Source organism: Periplaneta americana, chromosome 16, assembly GCF_040183065.1.
Source record: "Periplaneta americana isolate PAMFEO1 chromosome 16, P.americana_PAMFEO1_priV1, whole genome shotgun sequence".
Lineage (NCBI taxonomy): Eukaryota > Metazoa > Arthropoda > Insecta > Blattodea > Blattidae > Periplaneta > Periplaneta americana.
This window is the reverse complement of record NC_091132.1, coordinates 14,160,129-14,174,476: the sequence shown is the minus strand read 5'-3', so window position 1 is coordinate 14,174,476 and position 14,348 is coordinate 14,160,129. Positions and strand designations below refer to the sequence as shown.

The 14,348-nt window shown below is 36.7% G+C and overlaps 1 protein-coding gene across 2 annotated transcripts in view; it reads right to left on the bottom strand.

Annotated features, from left to right (window-relative positions):
- Nucleotides 1–14,348, bottom strand: part of LOC138691235 (kinesin-like protein KIF12) — a 303,486-nt gene that overhangs the window by 265,651 nt on the left and 23,487 nt on the right. For both annotated transcript variants that reach the window (XM_069813042.1, XM_069813043.1), the window contains exon 2: nucleotides 3,894–4,136. In XM_069813042.1, the coding sequence (XP_069669143.1) occupies nucleotides 3,894–4,123 (230 nt within the window). In that variant the 5' untranslated portion in view covers nucleotides 4,124–4,136. The remainder of the gene's footprint in view (nucleotides 1–3,893; nucleotides 4,137–14,348) is intronic.

The following is a 14,348-nucleotide window of genomic DNA, read 5'->3' as shown; positions in this document are numbered from 1 at the left end:
ATGTCGCCAACAAAAGTTTATGAATGAATCGCTAAGGGAAAAAGCTAAAATTCCCTATTTTTTTAACACTATAAATGAATGTGATTATATTTCATCCTAAAATAGATTACATAAGCTCGCTACACCAATGTCAACAATAGAAAATATAAAATATCGTGAAGCAACATTTATTTTGATTTACATAAATGTCCCCAAATTTCGCTCTGTTGGGGGCCTTGGAGTTTCATGATGTGATTGGGCGATTATATCAACGCGCTGTTTGGTCTACGATTTAAATGACCACAGGGATCAGGCACTCGCAAATGATAGGATTATCATCCCCATCATTCTCCTCGTTTTGTTTTCCTGGCATTTTTTCTCAATTACTTCAAGTTTTCCATTGTCATTGTGGCACTGAAGACTGTTGTCAGTTCACGAGCACTCGTCCTAGTTTTCGGTTAAGCGGCGTAGTGGCCCGAATTCGCGAAGCAAATCAACGTTGTACAGGGTATTTAATATGGCTACCGTAGCTCAGATTCTGGCTTTTGGGCGACAGGTCGAGTATCAGCCGGTAAAATGCTGTCTACAACGGCAACGGATTATGAAACCAACTTTACAGTAAATATAGAAAGTGTCGTCCATCCTCTCGTATACAAGCGAGAATAGTATGTTGTAATTCACTCGCCTAAACTCATCAACTGAAATTCTTCCATTTCCTGGTCAATATTAGCCCGGAGTTCCCCTAATGTGTGCAGATTCTTGTCAAACACTGTATTTGAAAGTACACCATAAGTCAAGAAATGTAAAAAGAAAGCAAAAATTAGAAAAGAAAAGAAGAAATGGAGAAATCAGGAAATGTAGAAAGAAAGCAAAAATTATAAAAGAACAGAAGAAATGGAGAAATCAGGAAATGTAGAAAGAAAGCAAAAATTAGAAAAGAACAGAAGAAATGGAGAAATCAGGAAATGTAGAAAGAAAGCAAAAATTAGAAAAGAAAAGGAAGGGGGGAAATCAGGAAATAATGTAGAAAAAAAAATAAAAAATTAGAAAAGAAAAGAAGAACTGGAGAAATCAGGAAATGTGGAAAGAAAGCAAAAATTAGAAAAGAAAAGAAGAAATGGAGAAATCAGGAAATGCAGAAAGAAAGCAAAAATTATAAAAGAACAGAAGAAATGGAGAAATCAGGAAATGTAGAAAGAAAGTAAAAATTATAAAAGAACAGAAGAAATGGAGAAATCAGGAAATGTAGAAAGAAAGCAAAAATTAGAAAAGAAAAGAAGAAATGGAGAAATCAGGAAATGTAGAATGAAAGCACAAATATTATAAAGGAAAAGAAGAAATAGAGAAATCAGAAAATGTAGAAAGAAAGCAACAATTAGAAAATAAAAGAAGAAATAGAAAAATCAGGAAATGTAGAAAGAAAGCAAAAATTATAAACGAAAAGAAGAAATAGAGAAATCAGAAAATGCAGAAAGAAAGCAAAAATTAGAAAATAAAAGAAGAAATAGGGAACTCAGGAAATGTAGAAAGAAAGCACAAATTAGAAAAGAAAAGAAGAAATGGAGAAATCAGGGAATGTAGAAAGAAAGCAAAAATTATAAACGAAAAGAAGAAATAGAGAAATCAGAAAATGCAGAAAGAAAGCAAAAATTAGAAAATAAAAGAAGAAATAGGGAAATCAGGAAATGTAGGAAGAAAGCAAAAATTAGAAAATAAAAGAAGAAATGGAGAAATCAGGGAATGTAGAAAGAAAGAAAAAATTATAAAAGAAAAGATGATTAGAGAAATTAGGAAATGTAGAAAGGAAGCCAAAAAAAAAATTTGAAATTAAAAAAAAATAAGAAGAAGAAATAGAGAATTCAAGAAATGCAGTAAGAAAGTATGGGTGATATGCATAGACATTTCGCTAGCCAGCGCTACGAGCGTGCTAAACTAGCCCCGGCTATCGACTGATTACTTGTACAGGATTCATATCATATCGCTAACACTGGTTTATGAATACGAGAAACGTAAGTTCGCTGATCATCTACCGGAAGCCCCCGCTAAGAATGTCTATGAGTATGGCCCTAGTTTGAACTGTCCTAATACAGGTTTGAACCTCATAAGTGACACTAATAAGTTATAACTCATGAGGCAACTAAGCCAGGAGATAATGGAGTAGTGTGTTCAATTCTTTTCTCCCTCCATTACACACATCGCTGAATAGCAACATATTTAAAACAAGTTTACTATGCACTATTTGAAAGTGTTATTAGATATGGATTACTTTTATATGGAAATAGTTCTGATCTTCCAAACATTCTGTTACCGGTACTGCAGAAAAAGGCAGTTCGTATTTTAACAATGTCACCACCCAGAGTATCTTGTAGATCTTTCTTCAAAAATGAAACGATTATGACAGTCTACAATCTATATATTTCTGAACTTTTAATGTATGTAAACAAGAATATAACTAATTATACAAGTATAGTAGATCTGCATCGCTATGAAACCAGAAATAATGATCAATTAAACGTACCACTTGTCACGTTGCAAAAAACACAATCAAGCTATGTAATTACTGCAGTAAAAGTATATAATAAGATACCTACAAATATAAAGGCACTTAATGAAACACAATTTAAACTTCAGCTTAAGAGATAGCTACAAAATAATCCCTTTTATAATATGAATGAATTTTTTGAAAATGATGTAGTATTTTAGTTAAATTTTATTACTTTTTACTCTGTTAATATTTTAAATATTGACATATTGTTTTTTATATTATTACACTGACGAATCCTCGTATTCTTGTACCTTCAGGCAAATAAAGAATATGAATATTACACAAATCAGACTTCAGATCAGCAAGAAAGGAGAAGTGATAAAGGAAAATGAAGTAACAGAGAAATATAAAGATGGAGAAAGAACTCAAGGGAGGGTATAGTAGGAGAGAACTCGTAACTCGAGTGTAGCGTCATTTCCCAGGACGCATATGTCGCTGTTTTATGGACTTGTTTTCGTTCTCCACGGTTTATCCCAGAAAGAAAGCAGTTGTCCCGATTAGAGAATGTGCAAGTAATTCTATTTCCTAACAACAGAAGAGCGATGTATCCACATTAAACCTTGACAGAATGTTGACATGCATATTATAGGTTCGTTCCAACAAGCGGTTCATGGATCAGTTCATGTACGGTTTCTGTACCATCTTATGCGCATGCGCTAGTTGAGCATCTGCTATGGGATTGAAACTGGACTGGTCGCTGTTGGAACGCTTTCGCGGATCGTTATGTACTGAATCCAGAGATGCTATAACTGTGATCATCTTTGCTAAGAACGGGATGCTTAATTATTATCGTTTCGCAGCTAATTCTAATTGCAGAAAATAGAATTTCGATCATTTTCTATAAAAAGATGACAAAAAATATGGAAGGCAAGAATTCCGATAATTAAACGTCGTGTATTGGGGGACTCTCATCTAAAAATAGTTCTTTTTTTAATTATTCATGTATGTACGTTATTTATTATACATTTAATCAAAGCTGCATGTTGAAATTTTAATTAACTGTTTCCATACCCAAATAATTTCCATTCCCTTTCTTTTTGGCGAAAATTTAAATTAAATCTCTAGTTTTATTATTCGTCTGCACTGTCACTTTTCATCTTTAACCTCAATGATGTGAACAGTCGATCATGTCTTTCTTCAGTATCCAGGAGACGTTGGTGAGCTTATGCGCATGCGCGTCTTGCGTGCTCTTCCATACATGCCTCAATCCGCGGACTATTTCTGACCGTTCCGAACCCGTGTCAAAAGCTTGTTGGAACGTCCGGATTGTGTTGGGACGCTTTTTCTGTACTGCGCATGCTCACGATGGTTACGGACGGTTCCTGACTGCTGTTGGAACGAACCTTATAACTAGAGGGTTGGTACTCACTCGCTGCCCCTGGACTGTGGAAGCGTGGTGGTGCCGGTGAAGCGCTCCGCAGGGCTGTTGCCCCGTGATCGGCGCGCCCCCGCTGCGTTGCGCGCCGTGTAGCTCTTGTCCGCCGGGCTGGAGCCCCGCGATCTGGTCTTCCTGCTGCTGAAGGCGGCGGTGTCGATGGACTCCGGGCTCTTGGGCAAAAACCCGGGTCGCATGACCATCATGCCGACGTCACTGGGCATCTGGCTGCATCACCTGCACCGAGCCGGACACATACTGAGATAGTAGCGTCTCGAATTTGATATCATCGGAACTTAAAAAAAAAAAATTTGTATATTAGTGTTGTGGTATTTAATCGATTAATCCAGGCCTGCACAAACAGCGCTCAACGAGCGCGCGCGCTCCTTCGGAGCGGGAGTGCGGTGTTTACCGCTCGCCGAAACGGAGAGGAAGATACGTCAGAATGACATAGACTTGCTATAGGTAGAGGAGAGGGAAACGACCACTCAGTTATTATCGCCGCGCTCTCATGGTTAACATGTCGCCATCATACAATAACATGCGGTGTGCTTTTAAAACATAATTTTCTAGACCGATTGTTGCTCTGTAGGTTTCACTCTAAGCGTCACGTTGTCACGTCTACTTTCTCGATAAGAATAAGCACTAGTTTGTTATATTGTTAAATGGCTATTATTATTATAATTATTATTATAATTATTATTATTATTATTAATATTATTTCATATAAGAGTACGTTGACATTCTTAACTCTTAATAATAATTTTTGATTACATACCTGTTCGTCCTCAGCACAAGACATTGCAACCTCGGTTTTAGTCCACGTGGATTAGACAAATAGGTGTAATTTAATAATGGAAGCAGCTTATTGGTTGCAATATTGAAACTGAGGCGAGTGATTGGAACGGCGACATAAGAAATTGAAAATAATAATGAAATTAAATTTCAAAGACCTGCCGAATGTTATGCACGAGGCCGCTCAAAGACTTGCCGAATGTTAACCATGAGAGCGCGGCGATAATATCTAATGGAGTGCAGTGTGTAGGCCTATTCTCAGTAACTGTTTCACGTTGCTTACCTACTGCTATAGTACAGTATGGAGGAATCTAAAAGACGGAACATAACATTTAACATTTAACGATTTACAGCTCGAACTTATTGATCTTCAATGTGACCTAAGGGCTAAAGATCGTTTGAATAATACTACTAGCCTGGTTGAGTTTTACAAGACTAAACATTAGCAATAATATCCACGACTACACAGGCTGGCTGTGAAAATGATTGCTATGTTTGGCTCAACATTTATATTTGTGAGCAACTGTTTTCTATAATCAACTTTAATAAAGGCAGACATCGAACATCTGTAACTCATGTTTCATTACGATCAGTAGGCTACTGTTCCTTTCAGCTGCCAACAGCATAAAACCTCGTTTTGATGTACTGATAAATAAAGATATAACAAAATGATATTGTACATTTAAGTATCTCTAGAATTTCTGTTACTTCTGTAAAATAAATATTTCTTTATCAATTAATAACAGTCCAAGATAGTTTTGCAAACACTGAACGGGAATTCATTTCATAAACACTCGTAATAGTACTTCCTTTTGTGTATATTTTATACGAGATCACCCCTTCTTCCAGTCCACCCTTATACAGAACGCAGCTAATACTATGTATCTGCATTCCGCTCATGAGCTGTGAGCCGGCTCGGAGAGCGCAAACCTAGTGCAGGCCTGGATTAATCGATCAATTTCTATTGTAAGATTAATCGATCAAAAATATTTAATCGAATAATGGAGTCAATTAAAATTAATTGGTTGTACTTGATATTAATTATTATTTTATTAATGCAAGCTCACACTAAAAACTCCGACAACATTCATCTCTCAGAAATTGCTTACTTCAAAGCACAATAGTACCGTCATTTTGTAACTGCAAAGCTCGGCCGGACCTTAATTGACGAGAAATGTTATATATACTTCTACCATTCATGCAAGTCGTGTAAAAACTAACAAGCATGCAATCAAGTCTGTTTCAGACAGATTTCTGAACTGCAATAAATTCTTATTGTTGTGTTATATAATCCCGCGGAACGGTCCGGTCGAGCTACGAACGCGCTGTAGAACAGGGCAAATCTTTGCACAAACACTTCAGAAAGAGATGGAGATATGAGGACAGTGACCTGTCTACCTCTATTGAAAGTTGAAACAATGCGAAACCCTTATCAAGTTTTATGGTTCTTCAAGAAACCTTTCCCTCTTCCTAGCTTATCAAATACATTCTTTCCTGAGATTCGTCCCCCTCATCCCTTAGCCATGGCTACACTGTGTGCAAGTGAGAGAGTAACAATCTTCTTCTCTTTCTAAAATTTTGTAACCCGATTACAGTCTGCTGTTTTGTTGCAGTTTCTTTACTGATGAAGCGTCTGCGTTTAGTTTGCTAAAGAAAAAAAAAAATCAGATTTCTGTGGTCTCTGAAAATTCCATTATGTCATATGAGCATTTGAGAGGCAAATTCAGTGAAACGTTTGGGTTTAAATTGAACGATCGTGGAGAAGTGCTTGACAGAAAAAAAGTTTTTCGTGTTTAGCGATGCAGGAAATATTGTTATTAAACGTAGAGCGGCACTTAATTCGAGCATCTGAATGCACTCACATGTTTAAAATTATAGATGAAGCAGTATTAACTAGATGAGTATCCATACTTTTTGTTATTTATGTCTCTCTCAAAAATACCCGGAGAAATTGACACAATAAATTATAAGCCTCATAATAAATATGTTAGTAAGTAATTAAAATATTTGTTTTGTAATATAACGATACAATATATACAGATATACAATAGCGACCAATGGCGGGCTTATGTGAGGGCGGCAATGAACCTCGAGTTCCTTAAAAGCCAGTAAGTATACAATATTTATTACTTGTGCTTATCACCGAACACAAATTAAGTTTAACAATATTGTGTATAACAATATATTTAAAACCTTTTTTTCAAATCGATCAAAGTTCGAATTATCTATTAAATTCAAATAGTTAATCGATTAAATATTTTGATCGATCGACAGCACTACTGTATATCATAAACATCCAACAGAGAACATGAATATTTCTACACAATTCAGGGGCTCTGTGAATCCCCGTCACATTTTTTGCACAATTTTTAAAATAGCCTATCAATGTTACGATGATAACTGTAAATATATTTTTATCAATCAATACGGAATGAAATTTCAGAAATAAGAAAAAATAATAATTAAAATGAAATATGAGTGTAATACAATGACATTTTGGATAAAGTTTCAGAATTAATAAATTTTCACTCTGCCATGTTGCCTGTCAAGAACGTCAAATGAACGTCATTGCTCTATGGCAGCGATGTCAGACAGGGACTAATCGGAGCGGAGCGCTCCACTAGACTGGTTGCGTGCTCCGGTGTTTCCACAGACATAAGCAAGTTCAAGCTCCGATCTAGCTCCACAACCGGTATTGGAGCTTACAACTCTGACACTACTGCTCTACGGTTACACCATCGTCTTTGCCTTCTTTTCGAGATAAAAATTGTTTTATGTGAAACATTTTATAGCGTGTTTTTGGATAGCCACTGGTTTAATTCTCAATATGGTCAGTCAATATAAGAGAGCAGTGTATTATGATAATAAATGATTGAAAGAATTTTAGTTTCGTCCTTTAAATGAGCAGAAATTTGATTCGAGCAAATTCCTTTGCAGAACGAAAAGATACATTTGTATCGTCCTTTCATATGAGCAAAAGGGTAAAAAGAGTTTTCTTGTCGCCATCTTTACAATTAGCAATAACGATACTCTTCTTACATTTGTTAGGCCAAGAAAAACTGGGTTTTAAAAATTAAGTATAGAATTTTTGTAGAATATCCACATTCAAACAAAGTATGTAAACATACAATTTAAACTATTGAAATGTCTGCAGTAAAACACTTCAGAGCACAGCGGATCCCTTCGGATCAGCGTGCCACTTGGTCTGTTTGCGAACGAAACTAGTCGTTCAGTTTGCACAGTTAGATTATAAAAACATCTGAAGCACGAGGCACTCACAACTGAGACAACATAAACACGAAATATCGAGCGTCGTTTGTCACTCGAGATCTTACATAACAGATATAGAAATGTAGAAAAAAGATACTGTTCGTAATATACAGAGTGTTTCTTTCGAATTTCTATCATGTATGTATGTATTTATTTACACTGCAAGTGGACAAACATCCGGTGGCAGTGATAACTTAATTACACACAATAATTACAATTAATAATAATATTTCGGAATATGTAAGGTAAGACTTTCCTGTGTTAAATTTCGACCTACCTCGTTTACATGTTTCGACCTATTTATGGGTCATCTTCAGAACTGGTCGTTGTTAGTCTTGGCGCCACTTGTTCTGTTTCCTGTGAGGGTGTGTTCCTGTGGTATAGTGTAGAATCAAAGAGTGTGTGTGTTTTGAAGTTGAGTTGTGTGTTGAGAATTTCGTTGGGGTGTGTTTTGTGTGTCTGTATATTTCATATTATTATTATTCGGTTGAGAAGCTTTTGTCATCTAGTCTGCTGTCAAAAAATCTAAAAGTTATAATTTATAAAACAGTTATATTACCGGTTGTTCTGTATGGTTGTGAAACTTGGACTCTCACTTTGAGAGAGGAACAGATATTAAGGGTGTTTGAGAATAAGGTGCTCAGGAAAATATTTGGGGCTAAGAGGGATGAAGTTACAGGAGAATGGAGAAAGTTACACAACGCAGAGCTGCACGCATTTTATTCTTCACCTGACATAATTAGGAACATTAAATCCAGACGTTTGAGATGGGTAGGGCATGTAGCACGTATGGGCGAATCCAGAAATGCATATAGAGTGTTAGTTGGGAGGCCGGAGGGAAAAAGACCTTTAGGGAGGCCGAGACGTAGATGGGAGGATAATATTAAAATGGATTTGAGGGAGGTGGGATATGATGATAGAGACTGGATTAATCTTGCTCAGGATAGGGACCAATGGCGGGCTTATGTGAGGGCGGCAATGAACCTCCGGGTTCCTTAAAAGCCAATAAGTAAGTAAGTATATTTCATATTGTTCTAGTGTGTTTAGTTTCTGGCTTTTTGGTTGGATGTGTAGTATTTCCATGTCTGTGTTGATGTCTCTGTGGGTGTGGTTAGCATTTGTGATGTGTTCTGCATATGTGGAGGTGTTTTGTAATTTTGTTATGGCTGTGATGTGTTCTTTGTAACGTGTTTGAAATGATCTGCCTGTCTGTCCTATGTAGAAGTTGTTGCAGGTGTTACATTTGAGTTTGTATACGCCTGTGTGGTTGTATTTGTTTGTTTGTGTGTTGAGATGTTTTTGTAGAGTGTTATTTGTTCTGTATGCGATGTTGTAATTTAATTTCTTGAATGAGGTTGCAATTTTGTGTGTGTGTTTGTTTTCGTATGTTAGTGTGATGTATTTTTTATGTTCTTGTGTTGTGTTATATTCTTATGTTTTTTGTAATTATGTTTTGTCTTACGTATTATGTTGTCTATTATGTTAGGGTTGTATTCGTTTTCTTGTGCTATATATGAACAATATGAAATATACAGACACACAAAAACACACCCCAACGAAATTCTCAACACACAACTCAACTTCAAAACACATACTCTTTGACTCTACACTATACCACAGGAACACACCCTCACAGAAAACAGAACAAGTGGCGCCAAGACCAACAACGACCAGTTCTGAAGATGACCCATAAATAGGTCGAAACATGTAAACGAGGCACGTTGAAATTTAACACAGGAAAGTCTTACCTTACGTATTCCGAAGTGATACAGTGTTAAACGTTGTGTAATCAAGATGTATAATAATAATAGTTAAAATGACCTAATTAATAAATGAACCTAATTTTCCATTACAAAAAAAAATACACACGACATGCACATTGATGCTGATACTCTTTCACTACTTTCACTTTACTCTCATCTCATTCATTGCACTGGCACTATGACACATTTCACTGACATTGTAAACTTTTCACTGCTACTATAAACCATAACTTTATTGACACAACACGCAAAACTTCAAATAAAACAAACAATTACACTCTTATTGTTCCGTAAAATCATACTTATAAACTATATTAACCTAAAATTCTTAGCCTAAGACTCTCTTACAAACTATTTTGAACTAATATACAATTCAAACCAAAGGAATAACTCGTCAGACTAAGTAAATATATGTCACCTTAATTTGTGTAAAGTAACGTATCTTTTGTAACATTTACACGTTATTTTTTAATCTACTTACGGAGGACGGACCTGAAAGAGAGCTGGAGGTATGTCATTCCAATTATTTATAGTTTGATTTTAAAAAATGGGAATTTACCTACATCCGTTCTTTGTTTCCTACAAATTTAGCTGCCATGTACTGGATTGTTTCTAAGAAATTTATCTGATATATTTTATATTTATATTCTATTCTATGTAAATATTATACAGATTGATTTATATTTTATTTCAAAACGAATGATGCTAGCCACAATTGTCATACCTCAAATGTAGAGCATCTCTGGGAGATTAGTAACCTCTACAGCAAATGTTGAAAATTCTTTATTTATTCGGCTGGAAATTCACTTAATGATCAGTTTAGAAGTCAAATTAACCAGGAGTTTTGATTCCCTGTTACGAGATGCGCAGATGTTTATTCTTTATTCCTTATTGTTGGCTGCTGTTTTCGACATTCTGTTTTAGTCACTGAAAATGCAGTACACATTAAATTAACGGCTCTTCCTTGTGACGCAATACTGGATTACGAATTCAATTACAGCTACTCAAAGGGCATACCAGAGAGAATTTGGTGTTCATAATCCCCCCTAAAGAAACACAATACTGGGACCGGTAAACAAATTTGGAAAGAATTGGATCTCTGGTGAGTAAAAAAGGCAAACATAAGGAATAAAGAATAAACATCTGCGCATCTCGTGACAGGGAATCAAAACTCCTGCTTAATTTGACGTGAATTTCCAGCCGAATAAATAAAGAATTTTCAACATTTCTGCAATGCTTGGGAAAAGTGGCACAAGTCAGTTTCCACAAACATTTTTTACTAATTTATTGACAACTTACGGAACATCTGCTCGCTTGGGAAAAGAGACATAAGTATTTTTCCCATTACAATAATTCATACAGAAGAAAATCAACTCGACATAAACCAGTGTAAAGGCAGTTTTTTTTTTTTCCTTTTCCTGTAAAATTAACATTTTTGACTTGTGCCACTTTTCCCGAGCACTACAGATTTGCTGTAGAGGTTAGTAATCTCCCAAAGATACTCTACATTTGAGGTATAACAAATTGTGGCTAGCATCATTCGTTTTGAAAGAAAGAAAGAAAGAAAGAAAGAAGGAAAGAAAGAAAGAAAAAAAAGGAAAGAAAGAAAGAAAGAAAGAAAAAGAAAGAAATTAAGAAAGAAAGAAAGAACGAAGGAAGGAAAGAAAGAAAGAAGGAAAGAAAGAAAGAAAGGAGAGAAAGAAAGAAAGAAGGAAAGAAAGAAAGAAAAAAGAAAGAAAGAAAGAAAAAGAAAGAAATTAAGAAAGAAAGAAAGAACGAAGGAAGGAAGGAAGGAAGGAAAGAAAGAAAGAAATAAGGAAAGAAAGAAAGAAGGAAAGAAAGAAAGAAAGAAAGAAAGAAGGAAAGAAAGAAAGAAGGAAAGAAGGAAGGAAAGAAAGAAAGAAAGAAGGAAAGAAAGAAACAAAGAAGGAAAGAAAGAAAGAAGGAAAGAAAGAAAGAAAGAAGGAAAGAAAGAAAGAAAGAAGGAAGGAAAGAAAGAAAGAAAGAAAGAAAGAAAGAAAGAAAGAAAGAAAGAAAGAAAGAAAGAAAGAAATGTGTTAGTTCTATATAAACCACTCTCTATAAAGGAAAACCAAATATGCTAGATCTTGTGTCACTTTTATTGTATTGTATTTAAGAGGGAAGCAACCCGAGCCAGCGCTAGACCTTCCAAGCTCTATTACGCATGCTCTCAAGCTAGGCGCATTCCCAAACCCACACCGGCTGACTACACTAAGGTTCTCTGCGTACCCAGGTTTCGGGCAGCCAACCTCACTCGTTCCTAGGCCAGCCTCCTCCGTGCGTTCGGGAATGTTATGGAATAATGATAGAAGAAATTATGTTAATCCCTAACGTGGGGAAACCCCCGAGGAAACCCCAACTGCGATACTGTCCTCCACGAGTGTCACTATGAATTTTTAAAATTAAAAGATCCAGGCCTCACCGAGACTCGAACTCGAACCGCCTACGTGACAGGTTGAAAGTCTGACCATTCAGCCAACGGAGGGATTTATTGGGTGGTAATACTCAAACATTTTCTTTTTAATCTTCTACATGGCAGGAAAAATATCCATGCTATACCTGCCGGTACTCTAATATATTAGGCTATGTATTTCAGGTCATGTTCGCTTCAGGGGACAGTTGTAGCTGCTATTACTGCATTACATGCATGCGAGGCAGTACACATGTCCTTCATGTATTCACGTTACACACAATCATAGGGTTTTCCTCAAATCCCCCGTCCCTGTCACTTTTCATATGAATAGGTCTACGCCTTTAAATCAGACCGATACATGGATGTACAGAGTGATCCATTCCAACACTATAACTTTGTGACCAACAAATAGAGTCCTGCGTTTGGTTACTTTGAATATACATTAGGTGTACTAGCTTCGCTTGGTACGGAGAGCAAGTTGCGAGTCAACAGTTCACGCTGCAGTGAAGAATGGAGTAGTTTTCCCGCACGCTCCGGTAACGTGTTTACATCTATTCGTATACCTGTGTCTATAAATAATTCGTGGCGCTACAGCCCGTGGAGGGCCTAGACCGACCAGCCGGCTGCTGGCCTCACGCTCACATGTCGAAGCAGAGGTGGGCGATCATCCAACCAGAATAGAGGTATCGTGTTGTTAGCACGATGATCCCCCCAGCCGTTATAGCTGGTATTCACAACCGGATTTCGCTACCTATTGTAGCTCCCCAAGTGCATCACGATGCTGGGTGGGCACTGGTCTCATACACTGGCCGAAATTTCATAAGAAAATTTCTTCCCCCATGAGGACTCGAACCAGCGCGGATTCCGTAACGCGAGTCCTAGGCAGGATGCCTTAGACCGCGACGCCACGGCGCGGGACAACTGTGTCTATAAGTCCGTGAAAAACAGGTATAGTACTCGTGTAAAAAATACCACTTGGATTTAATAACAATAATAACGAAGTATTTATTTAAAAGCAGCTTATAAGCAGTAAAAGATAATTTTCACCAGGGTTAGACAAAACTAAGAATATTTCAGAAGCCAGTCCCTTTATACTCAGGAATCCAGCATATTTTTTTCCGCACATGCAATGAGGAAATCATTCGAATTAAGATAAAGTCACATTTACTGAAATATATGAAACAATATTAAATATCTATGTAAAGCAAACACACACTCTCAAAGACGCTCTGTGCTCTCCATTGAAGTTACTAGAGACGAACAAGCAAGACTATCAGCGCCCGCAAAGCCGAAAACCCGCACGACAATGTTGTATACATCGCGTCGTTGACGTAAAGACTGCTTGTGAGTGTTTCGAGACGTCGAGATTGATCACTCCCGAAGTCGCGAACATCAAGCAGCCTTGAACCGCCACAGTTGTTTATACCTGACTGAATTTTTATCTACTTTGGCAACTGTTATATAAGTATAAATAATCAAGTAGCCTATTTGATACATCATCTCTACCTTTCAGTGTATAATAATCCGTTCCCCAGTCTTTATTTAATTACTAGGCCCTTATTAAAAGGCTAGGAATTTTTTTTCATATGTTTGAGATCAAGTGCGCAATCTCAAGTAAAAAGATACTAACGTTATGTTTCATGCAAATCAAGCTTTCAGGTATAACTCCCTGTAAAGTTGATTTGAATAATTTCGAGGGAAAAATTGTTCCGGGGCCGGGTATCGAACCCGGGACCTCGAAATTATTCAAATCAACTTTACAGGGAGTTATACCTGAAAGCTTGATTTGCATAATACACGTCACTGTTCGTTAACAGAAAGCCACAACTTAAGTCACACAGAGTTAGTGTGCACTCAACGTTGGTTGCTTGACAGCTGTCAGCCCACTCTGAGGTCTGTGGACATAGAGGGAAAAATTGGATCGGTGTCTGGTAGAGTTCCCGGGTAGCTCAGTTGGCAGAGCGTTGGTACGTTAAACCAAAGGTCCCGGGTTCGATACCCGGCCCCGGAACAATTTTTCCCTCGAAATTATTCAGTTATGTTTCATGTTTCTTAGAAACACAAATTTATTTGAGAATTGTATTTTTTTTCTGTTTTAATGTACTTAATGTACTTAACGTAAGACAAATTTATTATATTGTATTAATAAAAATTCATACATAAAAATCGAAATAATTTTGAGTTGCA